This window comes from Mesitornis unicolor, unplaced genomic scaffold, assembly GCF_000695765.1.
Source record: "Mesitornis unicolor isolate BGI_N332 unplaced genomic scaffold, ASM69576v1 Scaffold15351, whole genome shotgun sequence".
Lineage (NCBI taxonomy): Eukaryota > Metazoa > Chordata > Aves > Mesitornithiformes > Mesitornithidae > Mesitornis > Mesitornis unicolor.
Genome location: NW_010165902.1, coordinates 955 through 17,969, shown reverse-complemented (window position 1 = coordinate 17,969; position 17,015 = coordinate 955). Strand labels below are relative to the sequence as shown.

The 17,015-nt window shown below is 41.5% G+C and overlaps 1 protein-coding gene across 1 annotated transcript; it reads left to right on the top strand.

Moving 5' to 3' along the window:
• Positions 1 to 45: 45 nt before the first annotated feature.
• On the top strand, positions 46 to 16,613 carry MTMR8 (myotubularin related protein 8). The gene is made up of 14 exons (XM_010194786.1): positions 46 to 75; positions 1,583 to 1,705; positions 2,356 to 2,518; positions 4,870 to 5,027; positions 6,484 to 6,612; positions 7,640 to 7,774; positions 9,668 to 9,800; positions 11,048 to 11,157; positions 12,264 to 12,389; positions 12,852 to 12,901; positions 14,261 to 14,461; positions 14,835 to 14,963; positions 15,909 to 16,035; positions 16,329 to 16,613. The coding sequence occupies exons 1-14, from the start codon at positions 52 to 54 to the stop codon at positions 16,611 to 16,613; spliced, it is 1,893 nt and encodes a 630-aa protein (XP_010193088.1). The 5' UTR covers positions 46 to 51.
• The last annotated feature ends 402 nt before the right edge of the window (positions 16,614 to 17,015 follow it).

Genomic DNA, 17,015 nt, shown 5'->3' with positions numbered 1-17,015 from the left:
GGTCCGTGCGGGTGGGCTGAGGTGAGGCCGGGGAAGACGGGCGGTGCCGCCATGGAACACATCACCACCCCGAAGGTAAGGGGCTCTATGCTCCGGGAGTCAGTCGGGATCCCTCCGTAGCGCCTGGTGGCGGGAAGCCGGGCTGGGGCCTCCTCGCAGGACTCCTGAGGTGAAGCCCCTTCAGGGACGCCGGGCCTCGGCCGGGGCTGTTGTTAGGCTTGTGCGTTTTAAAGGACTTTGTTATTTGTTTTAAAGTCGTGTTTAATTTCAGTAAACGAGCTGTCTTTGTCTTCCTTTAAGGCGTATCCCTGAACATGCTTTCTCAAACTGTCCATGGAAGGTTTAAAGCTGCTTGACTGGTGTACAGATATTTCTTACTGTGTCGCCTTGTTACAGAGAAATTTTGTATTAAGGATACTGACCAAAAGGTGTTTTCAGAACGATTCATGTAAACTTCATTTGTATCAAAGAGCCAAGTCCGAATAAGTGAATAAAAACTTGCTTTTTCAGTTGGATAAAGTGATATAGGAGCTCTGGGGATGCTGTGCCCATGACAGATAAAAAGTACTGCATTTACTTGGGGCAGCTGTCTGTCCAGCTGTGTATGGTTTGATTATTATTACCATTATAGCATGAAGGTTGTTGTATTTTGTTTTATTTTCTGGGATATTAGTTTGGGGATAGTCCTAACCCATGTTGTCTAAGGTGCACTGCTGGACTTGCTTGTTTCTAGTGGCCTGAAAAAGGGCAATATTAGATATAATAATTATGTGTGGTGAAAAGCATGATATTTTAGGAAGGCGTATGCTCTTCAAGTTTCCTTGCTGACATTTTCCATGATTTATCTCAGACCAATAATCCTGTAAGGAAACTTCCATGGTCAGTACTCAGAGCTAATTTATTGCATACTGTTAAACTGTTTGTTTTTGTTGCCCTTTCAATTACTTTTTTCCCCTTTGTTTTTGTTTAATGTTGAAAGTAAAATTCCATCTGCATTCATTAAGAAACAAACAGGCCAGGAGAAAATCAATCCAATAATATAAAATACTTTAGAATTAATATTTTATTATGTTTGCGCTGATGTTCTTTAAGACTGTTTTTATTGCTTAGCTTAGTGTGGTTTATGAAATGTGTTTATATGCCTAGGAAATGTGTTACAAGAAGTAGCTACTAATACTTTCTATAGCAGTTGGAAGTCAGACTGGAGAGGGCTGTTTCTTTCAGAGCAGACTTATACTTACTGAACATGGACAGTCTCTTTTTTTTGCAGTCGTTTGTCTTATTATTTCTGCAACCTTGCACAGTACTAAACTGTGATCATCTTGGCTACAAATCCAGTAATCTTGTTAATTGCACTGGTGCTAAGCTTTTGCTTAACTTTTTTTGACTTTAATTGCTGGAGAAATAATTTGAATTTATGTAAAGCTGAGGTAGTGTTGCAGGGGAGACTTTAATTCTTACAATGTTCTGTCTCATTTCCCGGCTTGTATCTTAGAAGTTAAATGCTTGCAGATTAACAGGTGCTTAGATATTTCCTGAATCAAAGTTAAATGCATTTTTTCATACTCTTTTTGTGTTGCAGGTTGAAAATGTGAAACTACTCGATCGCTATGCAAATAGGAAGGCAGCAAATGGGACGTTGTACCTGACAGCCACCCACCTCATCTATGTAGATGCTTCTTCTGAAGTCCGAAAAGAAACATGGGTACGTTGTGATACCTGGAGTCTGTTTAAACACAAGTATAATAAATACTGTATATCTTGTATGAGTTGTAGTGGTCTTTTATAGCATTTTGATACCAAATGCTGAACAGAAACAGGTGTTTTGGGAGGGAATAAACACAATGGTAATGTGACTTGATAAAGGCCCCTCAGTGAATTGGTGTCAGTTCCAGGAACACAAAAAACCCCACACTTGTCTAGTTTCTTGTCTCAAACTCGGTATACCAAGCCACTGAACTTGCATTTACAAGCTTTTAGAAGTGCAAAATTAGCACTGAAATTAGCTTTTTTAATTAATTCTAAAGTAAAGTGGGAATGACAATTGTATCGCATATGAGGGTGGAGGGAGAGCGAAGTGAACCAGATAGACTGAGCTGCACCTCAGTGACTAAAAGTAATTCATATGCATCTGATTTTTTCAGTCTTGCTCTTAATTACCTAGCCTTTGGGTGCACAGTCTGGGTGTTTATTAAGTTAGTTTGATAAATACCACAAATAAACTCATTTTCTGCTGCTAGTTAGATGCAGTAAGCGTAAATAGCCGATAGCATTGCAGATTCTTAAGAGCTGCTTGTCCTGCTCAAGACCTTATCAGTGGCTTCTGAAAAATGTTGTTTATTTCCTCTTTTTCAGATCCTGCATCACCATATTGCAACTGTAGAAAAATTGCCTCTGACCACGGCTGGGTATCCACTCCTTATTCACTGCAAGAACTTCCACATGGCTCACTTTGTTATTGGGCAGGAACGTGACTGTCACGAAGTGCATACCTCACTGCTTAAGCTTTCACAACCAGGTATTTAGGTCTGTTTTCCAAAGTTTTGAAGCGCTCTGAGCTGGAAGGTTTGAGCAGCAGAGAAAGCCTTGCCTGCCAGGCTGTTGGGTTTGCGGTGTCAGTACAGGAGAGGGAGGATGTGAAATCAGAATCGGTTTCCCCCACCAGAAATGAGCTGTGTGGGCCAGCTCGGGAAGTAGAGCGCTGCCCTGGGGGCCAAGGCATTTGCTACCAAACTAAACACCAACCTTTTGTGGCAGTGGGAATGAGGTGGTTTCCTGTGAGGACCTTCTGAAGACCTGTGCAAAGTTCGTTCACCCGACTGAGGCTGTATGCAGCATCTCGGGCTTTTTTCTTGTAGCACTCATGCTGAGTGTCCTGTCCCATACGTGGCCACTGTCCATCATTTCTGTGACTTAGCTGCTGACCCTGTGTAGTTCTGCCCTTTCCAGTTGATCCAGGTGTTCACGGAATTCTGGAATCCCACAAATGAAACTTTAAACGCTGGCACCTTTCATTTGTTTCCCAATCGCATGCTTAGGTTGCTCTTCAGTGTGTGTTGTCTTTTGGTTGTGAAACCCTGGGCTTCACCCTGACTGCCCTGACTTGGAGTCACTCGGAACAGTGTAAGCAAAACATCCTCATAAGCCTGTGGTCTCCTTTGCCTTCAGCTTTTTAGTCCGTCATGGATGAATCTTCGAGCTCCTTGGTTTTTTTGCAGGACAGCATTCCACCAGTTTCCTACCTGGCTTCTGGTTTTGGGGTGCTCCTTCAGTGTAGCAGTGTTCGGAGTTTGGTATTACTTATAAGGATGCCGTTTGTAATTGCGTTTTGTAATTATGTCACTCGTCTAAGGGAAGGCAGTTGATTGCACCAGTCTGCTTTATGCTGGCTGTCACATTGGACTTGCATAGAAATACTGTGGTAGCCATGGGCTTTGCTGAGTTTGGGCTTTTTTGGATCGATATTAAAGTTTGTGTCTATTTCCAGCATCTCCCTTGTGCCCCGAGCTTTGGAGTTCTCTTAGTTCTGAAGCTTTAATTCTAGTGCTGTATCTGGCAGGTTTCTGGTGTTACATTTAAAAGCTGTCACTGTTATTTCAGTTTTGAAAATCAGAGATTTTATGTAGTGCGTAGAAGCGTGGGAGCTGTCACTGCAGGGGATTACATCAGTTTCTTTTCTCTTGTGGTTATTTGTGTAATCTGCTGTAGTTCTTTCTTTTGTTCTATTTATGGATTTGAACAGTTCTCTCTTGTTGTTTAAGAATTTCTGTACGTATGCTCCCTTTGTGTATTTTTTTTGGCAGAGCTTATGGTTAGTTATGATTTGCACACATGTGACTGACAGCTGTGGGTTACCTGTCCAGTAACCTGGCTGCTTTATCAGGCTCTGACAGGTTTCATTCTGTCTCTGGAGCGCTTGCTGCCTTGGGAATCAGCTGCATGAGTTATTGGTTGGATTTGCATTTTCTGAAGAGAGGGAAGGAAATTGGGATGGTAGAGATGGAGGGAGGAAGAAATTCCCATTTGTCAGACACAGCCTAAAGCTTTTGTTGGGCTGACAGTAATATTCAAGACATCGATCAAGTTTTCCATGCGGCTCAGAGCCCACTGTTGATCGATGAATTTCCAGGTGTGCAGGAGCTGTTTTATGAACTCTTCACAGTAAATGTATCTTTTAATACATGTTTTCATATACAGATTAGTTCTTGTGATATCAGTCTTGTCTAACATGCCTATTGCAGTAAATTCAGTAGGAAATAACTTGTTTGGGAAAAATTATTCCCTTGAAGTTTTAATTAATTCTAACAAAATGTTTTCATGTGTCTCCCTGCATGTGGGAAATGAGTATTGGAAATTCCTGAGGATTTCAATATGAATTGTCAGCACTTGATACTATCCCGAATGAAAACCTGTAAATGTGAGGTTGGGAAATGTTAAATACCTATACTCTTCTATGTAGTACTCAAATTAATTTTTTTAAATTATTTTTTTAAATTATTTTATTAAGGAGTGAGAGTCAGTCTAGGTTTGCTTAGGTTAGTGGATTATGCAGAGCAATAAAGGAAAACGTCATGCTTCTGATCTTGGAGGAGGCAGAAGCCTAAGGAAAATAGCTGTTATTAAAATATAGCAAACTCCGCAGTACAGCGGTGTAACCCTTTAGCTTCTATAGTAAATAATTTCTAAGTCTCCTGATCTTTCTTGACCAAATAATTTTTTTCGATCCTGGTATCAGTAGTGGCACGCCTGCAGTTTGCTGGCTTGCACAGTGTGCTTAACCAAAAGATGGCCTTCAGAAGGAAGTGTTGATCTCTCCATATGGCTTTGTATCTCTTTATCTAGTTAATTTTTTTTCTTTCTTCTTCCCAGTGAAACCCGAAGAGCTTTACGCTTTCTCTTATAATCCTAAAACGTCTAAAGAGAACCGGGAGATTGGCTGGAAGCTGATTGACTTAAAAGTAGATTATCAGCGTCTGGGAATTCCGAACGACTATTGGGAACTAACGGATGTTAATAAAGACTATGAGGTAATTCTTGCCCAAAGTAGCCATTTAGCGCAGCATCTCCCCTTTGTTATTAATGACACAGAGCAGTCCTGCTGCTGTGTAAGTGATGTCTCTAAGGAGGAATGAACTCCGTTGGTTTTAATCAAAGCAGCGTCATCTTGATGTGAAGTTCCAGATAATGATGCTATGGAAGAACAGAGCAGAGCTGCAGAGTCACCTTGGTTTGCTTTGATCCCCCTGGCAGAGTACCAGACACTTGTTTTTCTAGAGAAATATCCAACCATCTGTTACGAAAAACCTAAAGTACCCTTGGCTGCCTTCAGTATTTCCAAACCCTGTCCCACCAGGCTGGTGACAGATGTGTAGAGGAGAAATAAATGGCAGCAGTTTGGCTTGGTGGGGATTGAGGCAGCGTGGAAACGGACTGGGTAAGGAAGGCAAATCAGTAACTGAAACCCTTTTGGTTTTTTCTTGCTTGGTTGGATCTTCTGCTAAATAAGGGCTCTCAGTCATTTCAGTCCTAACTGACTACTGCTGTTATTTTCTTCTTTTCCCCTTTAAGGCCAGGTTGGATCTAAACAACATTAAATGAAAGCATTTTTCAGCAGGCTTACTCAAACTCCTGCTTCATTTTATTTCCTTTTTTATTTCTTCTGATCTTGTGTACAGTCAGACCTTTCTGTCTAAAAGACAAAGCAAAAACCTCTGAGGAAGATACCAATATATTAAGTTTTTAATCCTTTCCTCTTGCTTTCTGCTCCCTTCTCCCACTGGTTTTCTTTACTGTAATGCTGAGGGTTAAAGAATTACAAGTCTGGGCTGTCAGAAATGACTGGTAATTTTAAATGACTATCTGTGTATGCCTGAATTGAGATATGATGTGAGAGGTGCTTCTTCTATTAACTGATTAGGGCATCTGAATGTGAGCATCTAAAACCATTAATCATTTTGAAGTGTTACGTGCTAGTATGTAACTCTCAAGTGCCAATGCTTTATAATTTCCACACGGTTTCCAGCTTACATTTTAACACTGTCAAGCCTCAAGTAAAGCCAGACTTGGAGGACAGCTTATCTATGAAGTACATGCTGAAAAGACTGTACTTGTTTGAGGAAACAGGACAACGCAGGTCTCTGAGGATGCTGCCTCGTTGCTGGAAGTTCAAACAAATGGGTGGATTTAAAGAACTTCCTTTTAATGTGCTGTGTATTGTGCAGTCCATTTTTTTAGGTTCAGTTGCAAAATTGATTATTTCCTTCACCCCATTGTTTTATTTTGCACCTATTGCTGTGTTGTTTTTCTAAATGCATCTTAGTCTTGAAACGTTAGATGCCAACTATGCTAGATGCACTATAGCACACAATCTCTTCCAGTTGTTTATAGATGCTGGATCGCAAGCTAAAGATGAATTTTTTATGAATTTTGAATTGCTATGTAGTAACACTTGATTTTTTTTTTTTTTTCTCTCTTCTCACTTAGGTTTGCAACACATATCCTCCGGAAATAGTGGTGCCCAGAGCTGCTAATAAGGCAGTGGTGATCGGAAGTTCAAGGTTCAGAAGCAGAGGGCGGATTCCGGTGCTTTCTTACTTATATAAAGACAACAATGTGAGTTGTTGGTTGTCTGCTGCCTTTGTGGGCAGTAAGGGTTCCCCTTCTTGTCCAGTCCCCTTTTAGGGAAAGGAGAGACTGAGATAATCGTTGGAACATGTTAACTTCACATTTGAGAGCTGTGCTTCTCAACAGCTTTAATTCTGGTTTGTTCCGAGTCACAGAATAAGTTAAAGACAAACACTTGGGACACATCCAGAGCTGTGCAAAAAGCACAAACTTTCCAAGCTTCCTGTCCGCAATTTTATTTCTGTTACCAGCTTTCACAAATGCCTTATGTGTTTGGTTTTTGGTTTTTGGTTGGTTGGGTTTTTTTTTCTCTAATGTTTAGCTATATTGGATAATATTTTAACAAGATACATGTTAACTCAGCTAGATTTTCTTAGTGTTGAAGGGGAGGAACCACCCTGAAATAAATCCCCATTAGCTCAGAATAAGTGAAGGTTTCAGGTTTTTTTTTTTCCACTGAAGCACAGAATGTAAATTTTTAACTTTGCTGTCTCAGCAATGTTTTCGATGCAGATGTTAGGAAAATGCTGTCACAGGCACATTGTTGTTTTCCTGAGGAAGCGTGCCTTGACCTGGGTAACTGCGTGGAGTTGTGCTGGCAACTCTTGACATTTCCCTAAAGCATACTCAGCTCAGTTCAGAGCGTGGAACTGTAACAACCGATAAGCAAAGCTGTAGAAAAGAACGGCTTGGACAAGAGAAACCAAGTAGAAAACATGAGAAATGTTTTTCTCATTTTTCTCATTTTTTCTGTCTAGTTGGGATAGCGATCATCAGGTGGAGCATCATGGGTTTGAGAACACAGCACTGAAGTTAGAGCAGGGCTCCTTAGTCTCACTTAGAGTTTCCAAACTTCTTGCTTTGAGAAATATTCTGGTAGAGTTTTGTATGCCCTTTTAAGCAGCAGTTTTTCAGTGAAACAGAGGACACTTAAATCCAGCAAATCCGAGTTCTTTAGGGCAGTGCAGCAGAGATGATCCGAGAGCAGAATAACGTGAGCTGTGGTGTGTTGCAGGCTGCCATATGCCGTTGTAGCCAACCTCTGTCCGGGTTCAGCGCGCGCTGTCTGGAGGATGAGCAAATGCTGCAGGCCATCAGAGAAGCCAACCCCGGCAGCCCCTTCATGTATGTTGTAGACACAAGGCCAAAGGTATCTTCATGGGGTTTGTGGCTACTTTTAAAGCTTGTGTCTGGATTAGTAATGCAGTACCCAGTCGATTCTTTCTCAGTTCTGCTAATGCTTTCTTACACTGCTGTAGGTTAAATTGTGCCAGTCCTGAATCAGGAATTCAGTGTTGGGCTCCTGGTTCGGTGTTTTAATGTGATGAATGCTTGTGCGTAATAGAACTGCAATGTTAAGAATGCATCTGCTCCTGGAGTGTTGTGATTTGAGGTTTGTGGCAAGGATGACCTGAAGCAAGTGGTAGTCTTGAAGCTTGCTGAGACAGTGAAGCATTTTCCTGCAGAGAGCTGGGTCCTTCATGTGTTGGAGAGAAGCCTTAGGATTCAGTTCCAGGGGCTGAAGTGCTTTTGTCAGCAGACCTGGGGCTGTATGGAGTCTGAGAACAATTGAAAAAAGCAATGCCTTTGTTTTTTTGCCTTTGTAAAAATAGCACTGATGTTCTCACAGTGCAGCTTGCAGTTAATACAGTTCAGTGTTTCTGGTCTGTAGCCACTATTTGGGGCTAGAACTTCGTTGCAGAGGTGCTAATGTAGGAGGATATTGAAGAAACATCCACAAAATGAAATCTCTAATGGCTGTTGTCTTGAGGAACTGAATTCAGAAACCAATTCAAATGGTTGCCTTGTAAGCATATTGATTAGGAGTGTCGGTATAAGCAAATTGGAACACAGGGAGTTTCATAGTTCACGATTACTTAAATACAAAGACTTGAAAGTGCTCTGATTATTTTAAAACTGAGCTTTCTGAGAACCTGCTTCACTGTTCAGATAGTGCAGTTATTTTACAGAAACTACAGATTTAGTTAAACTATGGCAAGGGCAAGAAGGGAGAAAGTCTTGGGGAAAACGGGGCATGTTTCACCTGTTCCAAGGTGTATTTTGGCTTTTCTGGTGTTTCCTAGAGATAACCTATTCTGTCATCATGTCATGCATGTTCCTTTGGTACAGCCAGCTTCCGGTATCATAGATGTGCCACTGAAATCTCTCATTAATGGCAATTGTGTTATAAAGTATTTGGTGAAATAGGAAAAATGTATAGTTGGTCACATTTCTCCTTCTAACACAACGCGTCCTGCGCTGAGTGGCAGAACTGAAGCCTCAGGGTTATTTGATTGTTTTGAAGATGTATATATTTTATCTGACTCTTCCTTCTCTCCTCTCTATGGAGGCAAATCACTCCTCTTCCATAATAAATAGATGGGGGGTTGAGGTGCTCCTTTCTGGTCACCATGAAAGATTTCCTGATAGCTCTTGAACTGCTGTGAGTAATTGTTAGACCAGCTGACTTCTTTTCTACTTTTCTGCAGCTCCCGCTGGTTGCTGTATTCTTTCTGCTCAACTTTAATATTTCTATGTTTCCCTCAGGTGGCTTTATTTCATCTGTGCATGTATGTCTGTGAAAAGCTTTGGATTTCTCTTACTATTTCTATACCACCATGTATGTATGTTACTCGTAAAAATGGCTTTCCTAGTTTTATTTTCGTATGCTTCTGTCTGAATCTTTTTACATAGCTTCACAGCTAAGGCAGACTCAGTATCTCTTTACCTGCTTTGATGACAGTAGTATTCTGAATTTAAGCACGATTTTGATACTGCCTACCCTAAGAAATTGTATCCAGGGTTTTAATGAGTCTCTGCGTATGAGTGATGGACTGGAGACACTGGCATAACTATAGCGAAACAGCTGGAAGTTATGTCTGGGAGGTGGGGAAGTACATCTGAGTATCACCTTTGCTCAGTATGTTTTCTGGGAGATTTTTAAAAAAGAAGGACTTGCAGAGCAGACTCATACCTGCGTATTGCTGGCTGTAATTTTCTCTCTTTCTTTTCTGTCCTGTTCCCATTCCCTTGAATTTGACAGTTGAATGCCATGGCCAACCGAGCTGCTGGGAAGGGTTATGAGAATGAAGATAATTATGATAACATTCGTTTCAAATTTATTGGCATAGAAAACATCCACGTGATGCGGAGCAGCTTGCAGAAGCTCCTGGAAGGTAGGTGCGGTCCCTGCAGGTGGCCAGTCTTCATTATCTTTGGCCACTTTTGGACAGAGCCTTGTATAGTCAATAAATGGACAAGTGCATGAGGACTTCGGGGTTGTGATGGAAGCAAATAAGTGAAGTCAATATCTTGCATTGTTTGCTGTATTGAAGTCTCTGAAAGCGTTGATGTTGTTAAAATGCTTTCCGGTTAGACATTTTGTTTATTATTGAGCTTAATTTTATAGTGTTTCAAAATCAGCAACTAAAACTAACAACATTCCTTAATTGTGCTAGTTACAGAAAATGTTGATTTCTTAAATATGCCAAATTAAAAGGAAAAGGCTAGAGAAATATTACATTTTACCATTAGGATGCCTGACAAAGAGTGCATAATGGAGCAGAGTAGATGCTGCAAATAATTCTGCTCAGTTCTTGTACTTAGTTTTCTAGAATCTAATACAGGTGTTGTCATTCAAAATATGAGTTTAATATTTTAGTAACCAGCATAATGGTCTTCTTGCTTCAAAACAGTTGAATAATTGATGCTACCAATCGCCTGGCCAGGTAGCACTGCAGGAGCCGTGGTGACCTCGGAGAAAAATGAGGCTATTTACACGACTGAGAGATTGCCCTGATCACAAGTATAAGTCCTCAATTGCCCCTTCCTGGCAGATTTATTTTGTGGTGGAAGAAGAGGCAGAATAAATACTTGTTTACTCCCCTATTCTTCTTCGACAGTGATAAAATCTCTCTCTCTGGTGCTTATGGACTATTGAGCTGTGTTACTATAAGGGTTTTCTGTGCTGGGTTTCAGTGTAGCATCCAAGTTGCCATCAAAGTTAGACATGTTATTTCTCTCTAAACTAGAACTCTCCTTTCTTCCAATCTTTGTGACGGTGACCACATGTTAGTGGCTGTTAGGTGTATATGCAATGGTGATTTATAGCGATATAACAGATCACTAAACACTTTATTTGTTGGAAAAAACTCAGCGGAAAATATGAGTTAATGTTAAGGAGGAGGATATTTTCCAACTCTCAGTTCTCTCATAGCTAAATACTTCTGGTTTGTGTATTTAAGCATGCCACCAGTAGTTTCTATGTCCTTTAGACAGGATATTGCTGCTGACACTTAAAGTGTGGAAATACTAGCTTTTGTGTTCTGCCAAGCTGTGTTGCTGTGAAGACATAATGAGGAGGTGGGAAAAAGAAACAGATGTTGTTAATGGTGTTAGCTAATTCCTTTGTTTGTGTTCCCAGTGTGTGAGATGAAGTCCCCCTCAATGAGCGATTTCCTCACTGGGCTGGAGAACTCAGGTTGGTTACGGCACATTAAGGCTGTGATGGATGCAGGTGTCTTTCTTGCCAAGGTAAAGCTGTACCCTGACCTGCAGGTGAATTAAAAACATATGTACTTGTCTGTTAGGGACTGCTCCAAGGCTGTGGAGTTGTCTCTGGAGAGAAGGTGGGAAATCGTTGCTATTCAGGGTGACCTCGGCTCTCAAAAACAAGCCTGCAGTTGAGGGACACCAAAGTGGGTTCCCCAGCTGGACAGTTCTGTGACTAAATGATATGCTGTAGGGGTTGGGATATTGTCCTGTTTGCTGCATTGTAGTGAGCAGTTATCTGGGCTTTATTAGAACTGATTTCAAAGAAATAAAATCACAGAATGTGAATAAATGACCTTCATAAACATGTCTGTGTAACGCGTATTCAGTAGTGTAAACAACTCACAGCCTTGTCCTTGTTAGTTTCGGAACTGCTCTGCTTTAAACGAGGGATTGTTTAGACCAGTTTATGTTCCCGTGGTGCTATATGATGCTAATTTTGATTATTCAACGTGGTCCTCACTTCTGCAGAGCTTCTGGCTTTGCAGGGCAGTCAAAAGGAGAAAAATCACTAAGGCACATGGCTCTTCAGCAGCAGTAAAGGGCGTGCAGGCAACACGGGGCAAGAGCAGTGACCTTCTGTCCGTGCTGTCTTCTCTCTGTTAAAATTTTCCCAGTAGCAAGCAAGGAGCTATTTTGCGTTTCTCACCAGTACAAGAGGAAGAAGGTGATCCATATGGGAGGAAGTTGGGATGAGCTCTTCTACTTTTTCTTGAGAAATTCTAGTCTCTGTGTGTCCAATTATTCTTCTTTACCTATCCACTGAATTTTTTCCTCAGAGGAGGAAGCTGAGAATTCCTGACTTTTCAGAAGACTGAGCGTTTTGAGATCAGCGGTCTCTGTTTTTTGGCGGTCTGTGTTGCTGACAAGACGTGCCACAGCGTTTTATTCTGGGTGGGGTTTCTGATGGGTTGGTGGCTGTGTGCCCAGGAATGGTGCATTTCTGTGGTCCAGATGACAAAAGACAAACGTTCCCCTTGGGTTTTAGGCCAGGCAGGTAAATGCAGATGAGGAGATGGTATTTAATTCCCGTAACCAACCTAGGAAGCTGCTGAACTGCTGTGTCTGTCTCTCCTTCACTTCTTCAGGCTGTGAAAGATGAAAAAGCCAGCGTGTTGGTCCACTGCTCCGATGGGTGGGATCGCACGGCGCAGGTCTGCTCCCTGGCCAGCCTCCTCTTAGATCCATTTTATAGGACTTTTAAAGGCTTCATGGTAAGAACATGACTGTTGGAGTTTCAAAAATAAGAAATGCTTCCTGGTTTAAAATGTAAACAGGCCCTAATTAAGTTGTTTAGGCCATTTCCTGGAACAAACAGTCGGTGACCTATATAAAACCAGCTCTGGTTCTATAAACACGCTTTAATTGCTCTGAACAGCATGGAGACAAAATGGCAGCGATTGATTTACAATTCCCAAATCTTTGTTTCCTTGAATGTCCATGTGAGAGCCACTAATGAGACATTTCAGCACGGGATGAGTGAGCGAAGGATACAACTCTGGCAGCAACCCACAAAAAAGTGAGGAAGCAGCTTGGCATTTAAGACTGTTACAGTGAATGGCCTCTTAACTGCTAGGATTTAAAATCAGGTGAACCAGTTCTTGTGCGAAAAGCTTCGCTTTGCTTTTTCTAAACCAAGTAATGGTCTTTTTTTAACCTTTGTTTTGAAACTGAAGGTCCTGATAGAAAAGGAGTGGGTTGCAATGGGCCACAAGTTCTCACACAGGTAAGAGGAGCACGTTTTGGTGGGTGTAGTGGCTGGGTGTGAAACTGATAGCGTTTTCAGGGTTGTGTTCCCACATGAAACATTTAGATGGAAATACAGGACAGAGGAGGGAAGATTTGGAAAATTATATGAGGTAGTATATGTAATATATAGTGTTATTATAAGTATTAGATGAGGAGTGCTAATGTTCTGTTAGGACATGTGAATTCTTCTGCAATCGTCTCCTGGAAGAAAATCTCAGCCATGTTCTTCAGGATTTTTACCAAGTTCAAAGCATAAACTTGAGCCCAGTATAACACCACAAACCAATCTGACCTGCATTCTCTAGGCACATTAAAAATGCTGTCATTCCTGTAATTGATAGCCTGCATCTACTATGGGTATTACCATGAATTACTTCTTGTTATCTTTCTCATATAGAAATTAGAAGCTGGAATGGTCCAGAAGAATGCGAGGAGGGAAGGGACTGGTCTGTGTGGTGATACCAGCTTGTTAAAAATTGAAGTTTTGTTCTCCATGTGGAACTGATTCCTGTTTTTCATAATAAAGCAAATCTGTTTCCTTAAAGCGTGTGTGGGGGAAATAAGCACTGTGCACACCCTTACACTGACATATAAGAAACAGCAGTCAAAGATAAACTGCTCTTTGGTCATTATTGGTCAAATAAATACTCTGTGGTCACTGTATCAGCTCCTTTAGGGTCTCCTTTCATCTTTCTTGCTTTAAGAAAAAAAAAATAACACTCCTGTTCTTCTGTTGGAAAGGATTGTTCCAAATATGAGAACTTGGCAATGGATACAAAAAGCACTTGAGACAGGAATTTCAGCTTTGCCTGGGAATTGAACTTATATTGCAGTAGACAAAATCATTCTTCTCATGGTGGTGGCTGGAATCTCCGCACCAGGACCTGGCATTTGATCAGCTACATTTGTCATAAGCAATCTTACTTCGTTTTCCCAGGTTATATCCCTTCTGAGAAAAGGAGGATTGTGCCCAAGTTTCTTTTTTTTTTTCTTAAAAAAACCCAAAACCAAAACCAAAAGCCCAGTCATTGCAGGACAATAGTGTTGTCTGCTTTCCAAAAATGCTGCCATTCCTTTTCTGTTTGTTTTTCCTGTTGTGAAGGGTTGTAATGAACACTGATGGATCCCAGTTCTGGCTGTTATTGTCTGTTGTTGCTATGTCTGTACCATAAACAACTCTCAGCTTGCTGTAATAACAATAAACAATGTGGGTATTTTTCTGACTCTGCAGAATAATTTTCTTCTTCTAGCAGCAAAGAAAGTTGTTAAATGGTGAGAGGATTCTTATTTATTGGGTGCCACAGGGTTTAACCCTGTTTTGTTTGCCCATCTCTAGGTGTGGCCATTTGTGTGGTGACCCCAAAGAAGTGTCCCCGGTCTTCACGCAGTTCGTGGAGTGTGTCTGGCAGCTGATGCAGCAGTTCCCGTGCGCCTTTGAGTTCAGTGAGCGTTTCCTTCTGGAAATCCATGACCACGTCTACTCCTGCCAGTTTGGCAACTTCCTGGGGACCTGTCACAAGGAGCGTGAGGATCTCAAGTGAGTTGGCAGTTTACGGAGCCAACAGTTTAGAAGTCACTTAAATGTCAGATTCAATTGGGTAAGGGTAACATTGTCTTGAGAGATGCTTATGTTCTGCAGTGTGAAAAAGAAATTACAGATTAATTATATCCCCAAAGTCAGATGTTTTAATTTGAACCACAGTAATAACAGGTATACCCATTTTGGACTGGATAATGTCTATTTTACGTAGTTCTCAGTGATGTATCTCATGTTTATGAAATTAATCAGATGCTGCATGAAAATAAAGCTTAGCTCCCTTAATCTAATTCTACTGAGAACAGCTTGCATTGTTAATCCACTTAACTTGGTTCTTTTTTTTTAGTGATTAGATGTTGTTTGTCATTGGCAGAATCTTTGAGAAGACCCATTCTGTGTGGCCTTTCCTCTTACAGAAGAAGCAGGAATTGAGAAACCCTTTGTACAAAGGATTTACAGCTTACAAAGAGCTTCAGCCAAACACACTACCTTTCAGTTTTCAGTAAGTTGCTTATTTAAGAAGGGGTGCATTCCTCTCGTCGTAATGTAGATTGGCAATTCAGGTTTAATAAAATAAATTTTCACTGATTAGCATGGTTGTTTTACCTTTCCTCTCCATTCCTTATCCTTAAACTCAGAGCAGTAATGCACAGGTGATTGCTTAATAAGTGCAGGTACTGTAATTTAAAAAAGCATTTCTTCTTTGAGAAAGACAGACGGTGAGGAAAGGCAAGAAAAATAAGAACATCAGATGTGTAGATAGACCCCCCACACACACCCCCTGACTGCTTGTTCTGTCAAATTCATGTGACAGGCTAGGCAGTTGTTAAAGTTCCTCCTTTCCTCCTTTTTATATATTAAGGAAGTTTTTCAGTGAGGAATTTCAGTACCCAGTCACAGCCAGGGTGTGCAGTCAGGGGGGTTTTCACAAGAAATGGTTTCTTGTTGCCGTGCCTGTTCGCTTGCCTGGGCTGTTACAGCTGAAGTGGTTCCTTTTGCTTTGTTTCTGGTTCTCTCCTGTTCCCTGCTGTGAGAGAGAGGGAGGCAAATACACTTTTAAATGCTGTGTGTGGGTACTGGCGGGCAAAGGGTTTTAGTAAAAGCAGGGAGGTGAGGCAAACTGGGGATGTGAAGGTGAGCTGCCCAAGCCTTCAGTGAGTCTGCTATAGAAACGAAGGTGTATTTTGGTCGTATGCTAATACCTGCTGCCAGCTCATGCAGATCGTAAGGCAGAAGTACTTAAATCCTCCAGAGTTTTTTTGACCTTTACGAAAATTTGCCCATTGATAACTGAATTTTATAACCCAAGGCTGCGTCAGTTTTTTTAAAATCAGTTACTAATTTCAATTTGTTTAGCATTTTTTTCTTCAACAGCCTCCACTTGTGGCCAGTAGTGTACAATTGCCTGCCTAATTCTCTTTTTTTTTTTTTTTGCCCTGTTCTTCAGGTTTTGGTGTGGGATGTACAATCGCTTTGACAAAGGAATGCACCCAAAGCAGTGTGTGTTGGATCATCTGCTAAGCTGCATGAGCCAGAAGATGAAACTGGAGGACAACGCATCTGAACTGGAAAATGTGAGTCCTGAATATTAATATTTAAAACCATGAGTGTCTCCCTATCCTTGTCTCAACCTGCAAGCCTTCTGCTAGGTTGTGAATTATAAAACTAAAGTTTTCAGCAATTACGCAATGATGTTTGTATCAAACATGTAAAGATCTGCGTCTGTGTGCTTTAACGCTGGATTACAGAGCTGAAGAAGAGCCCCTGAACACAGGACTGCTATGTTGGCAGTTGTTTTTTGTGTACCCCTGACTGAGAATAATAGCTTTCATTGAATAATTTTTTTAATGTCTTTTTATTTGTGTAGAAACTTCCTTTCCTTGATGGTCCTTTGCCCGATGATGCTTGCTCCTTACCTAAAGTAGGCCATGCTGCTCCACAGACACCGATGCTCAACACCCCTCAGGATTACAAAGGGGCATCACCTCCTGCACTGAGCAACGGCGCCTCAGCAGAGGACATGGATGTTATAGCGGACGTGGACCAAAAGCACAAAGAGAAGCTGTCTCACCCCCAGGACCTCCATGATCTTAACGACACCGTAGATGTGGTAGACTTTGCAATTAAGGATGGAAAGCCACAGCACTATTGATCTGCTCGGAGAAATGTTTGATGAACCGGGTGCCTGTGGTGGGGAGGCACGAGGGAGCTGTGCCCCTTGTGCGGGGGTGCAGACCCCCTGGTAATTGCCAGTGAGTACGTGTGTTTGCAGGGGCTGTGCCTTCACTTTGGTTCGCATCGTTTTGCAGCTCAAATGATAGAGATGCGCACGGAGCCGCCCAGAAGGCGGCCTCGAGTTAATGTAAACCTGGTTTTTCAGTGGAAATATGGAGTGCATTTAAGGTTTATGACTGCCTGCCACTCTGGGATTGCCGGCTGAAAGAAATCTCAGCCAAATTGTGTGGGGCTTAAGAGTTGTGCAGTGTTATAACTGGAGTAGGAAGGATGCAATCCATTTATTCTCGGTGGTGCAAGGTCATCTTAAAATGATACA

Excerpts from the sequence above, each read along its gene's own strand:
- MTMR8 (XM_010194786.1), top strand. The coding sequence starts at position 52 with ATGGAACACATCACCACCCCGAAG. Across the intron at positions 76-1,582 it reads AACACATCACCACCCCGAAG|GTTGAAAATGTGAAACTACT; the intron begins GTAAGGGGCTCT and ends TTTGTGTTGCAG. Across the intron at positions 5,028-6,483 it reads ATGTTAATAAAGACTATGAG|GTTTGCAACACATATCCTCC; the intron begins GTAATTCTTGCC and ends CTTCTCACTTAG.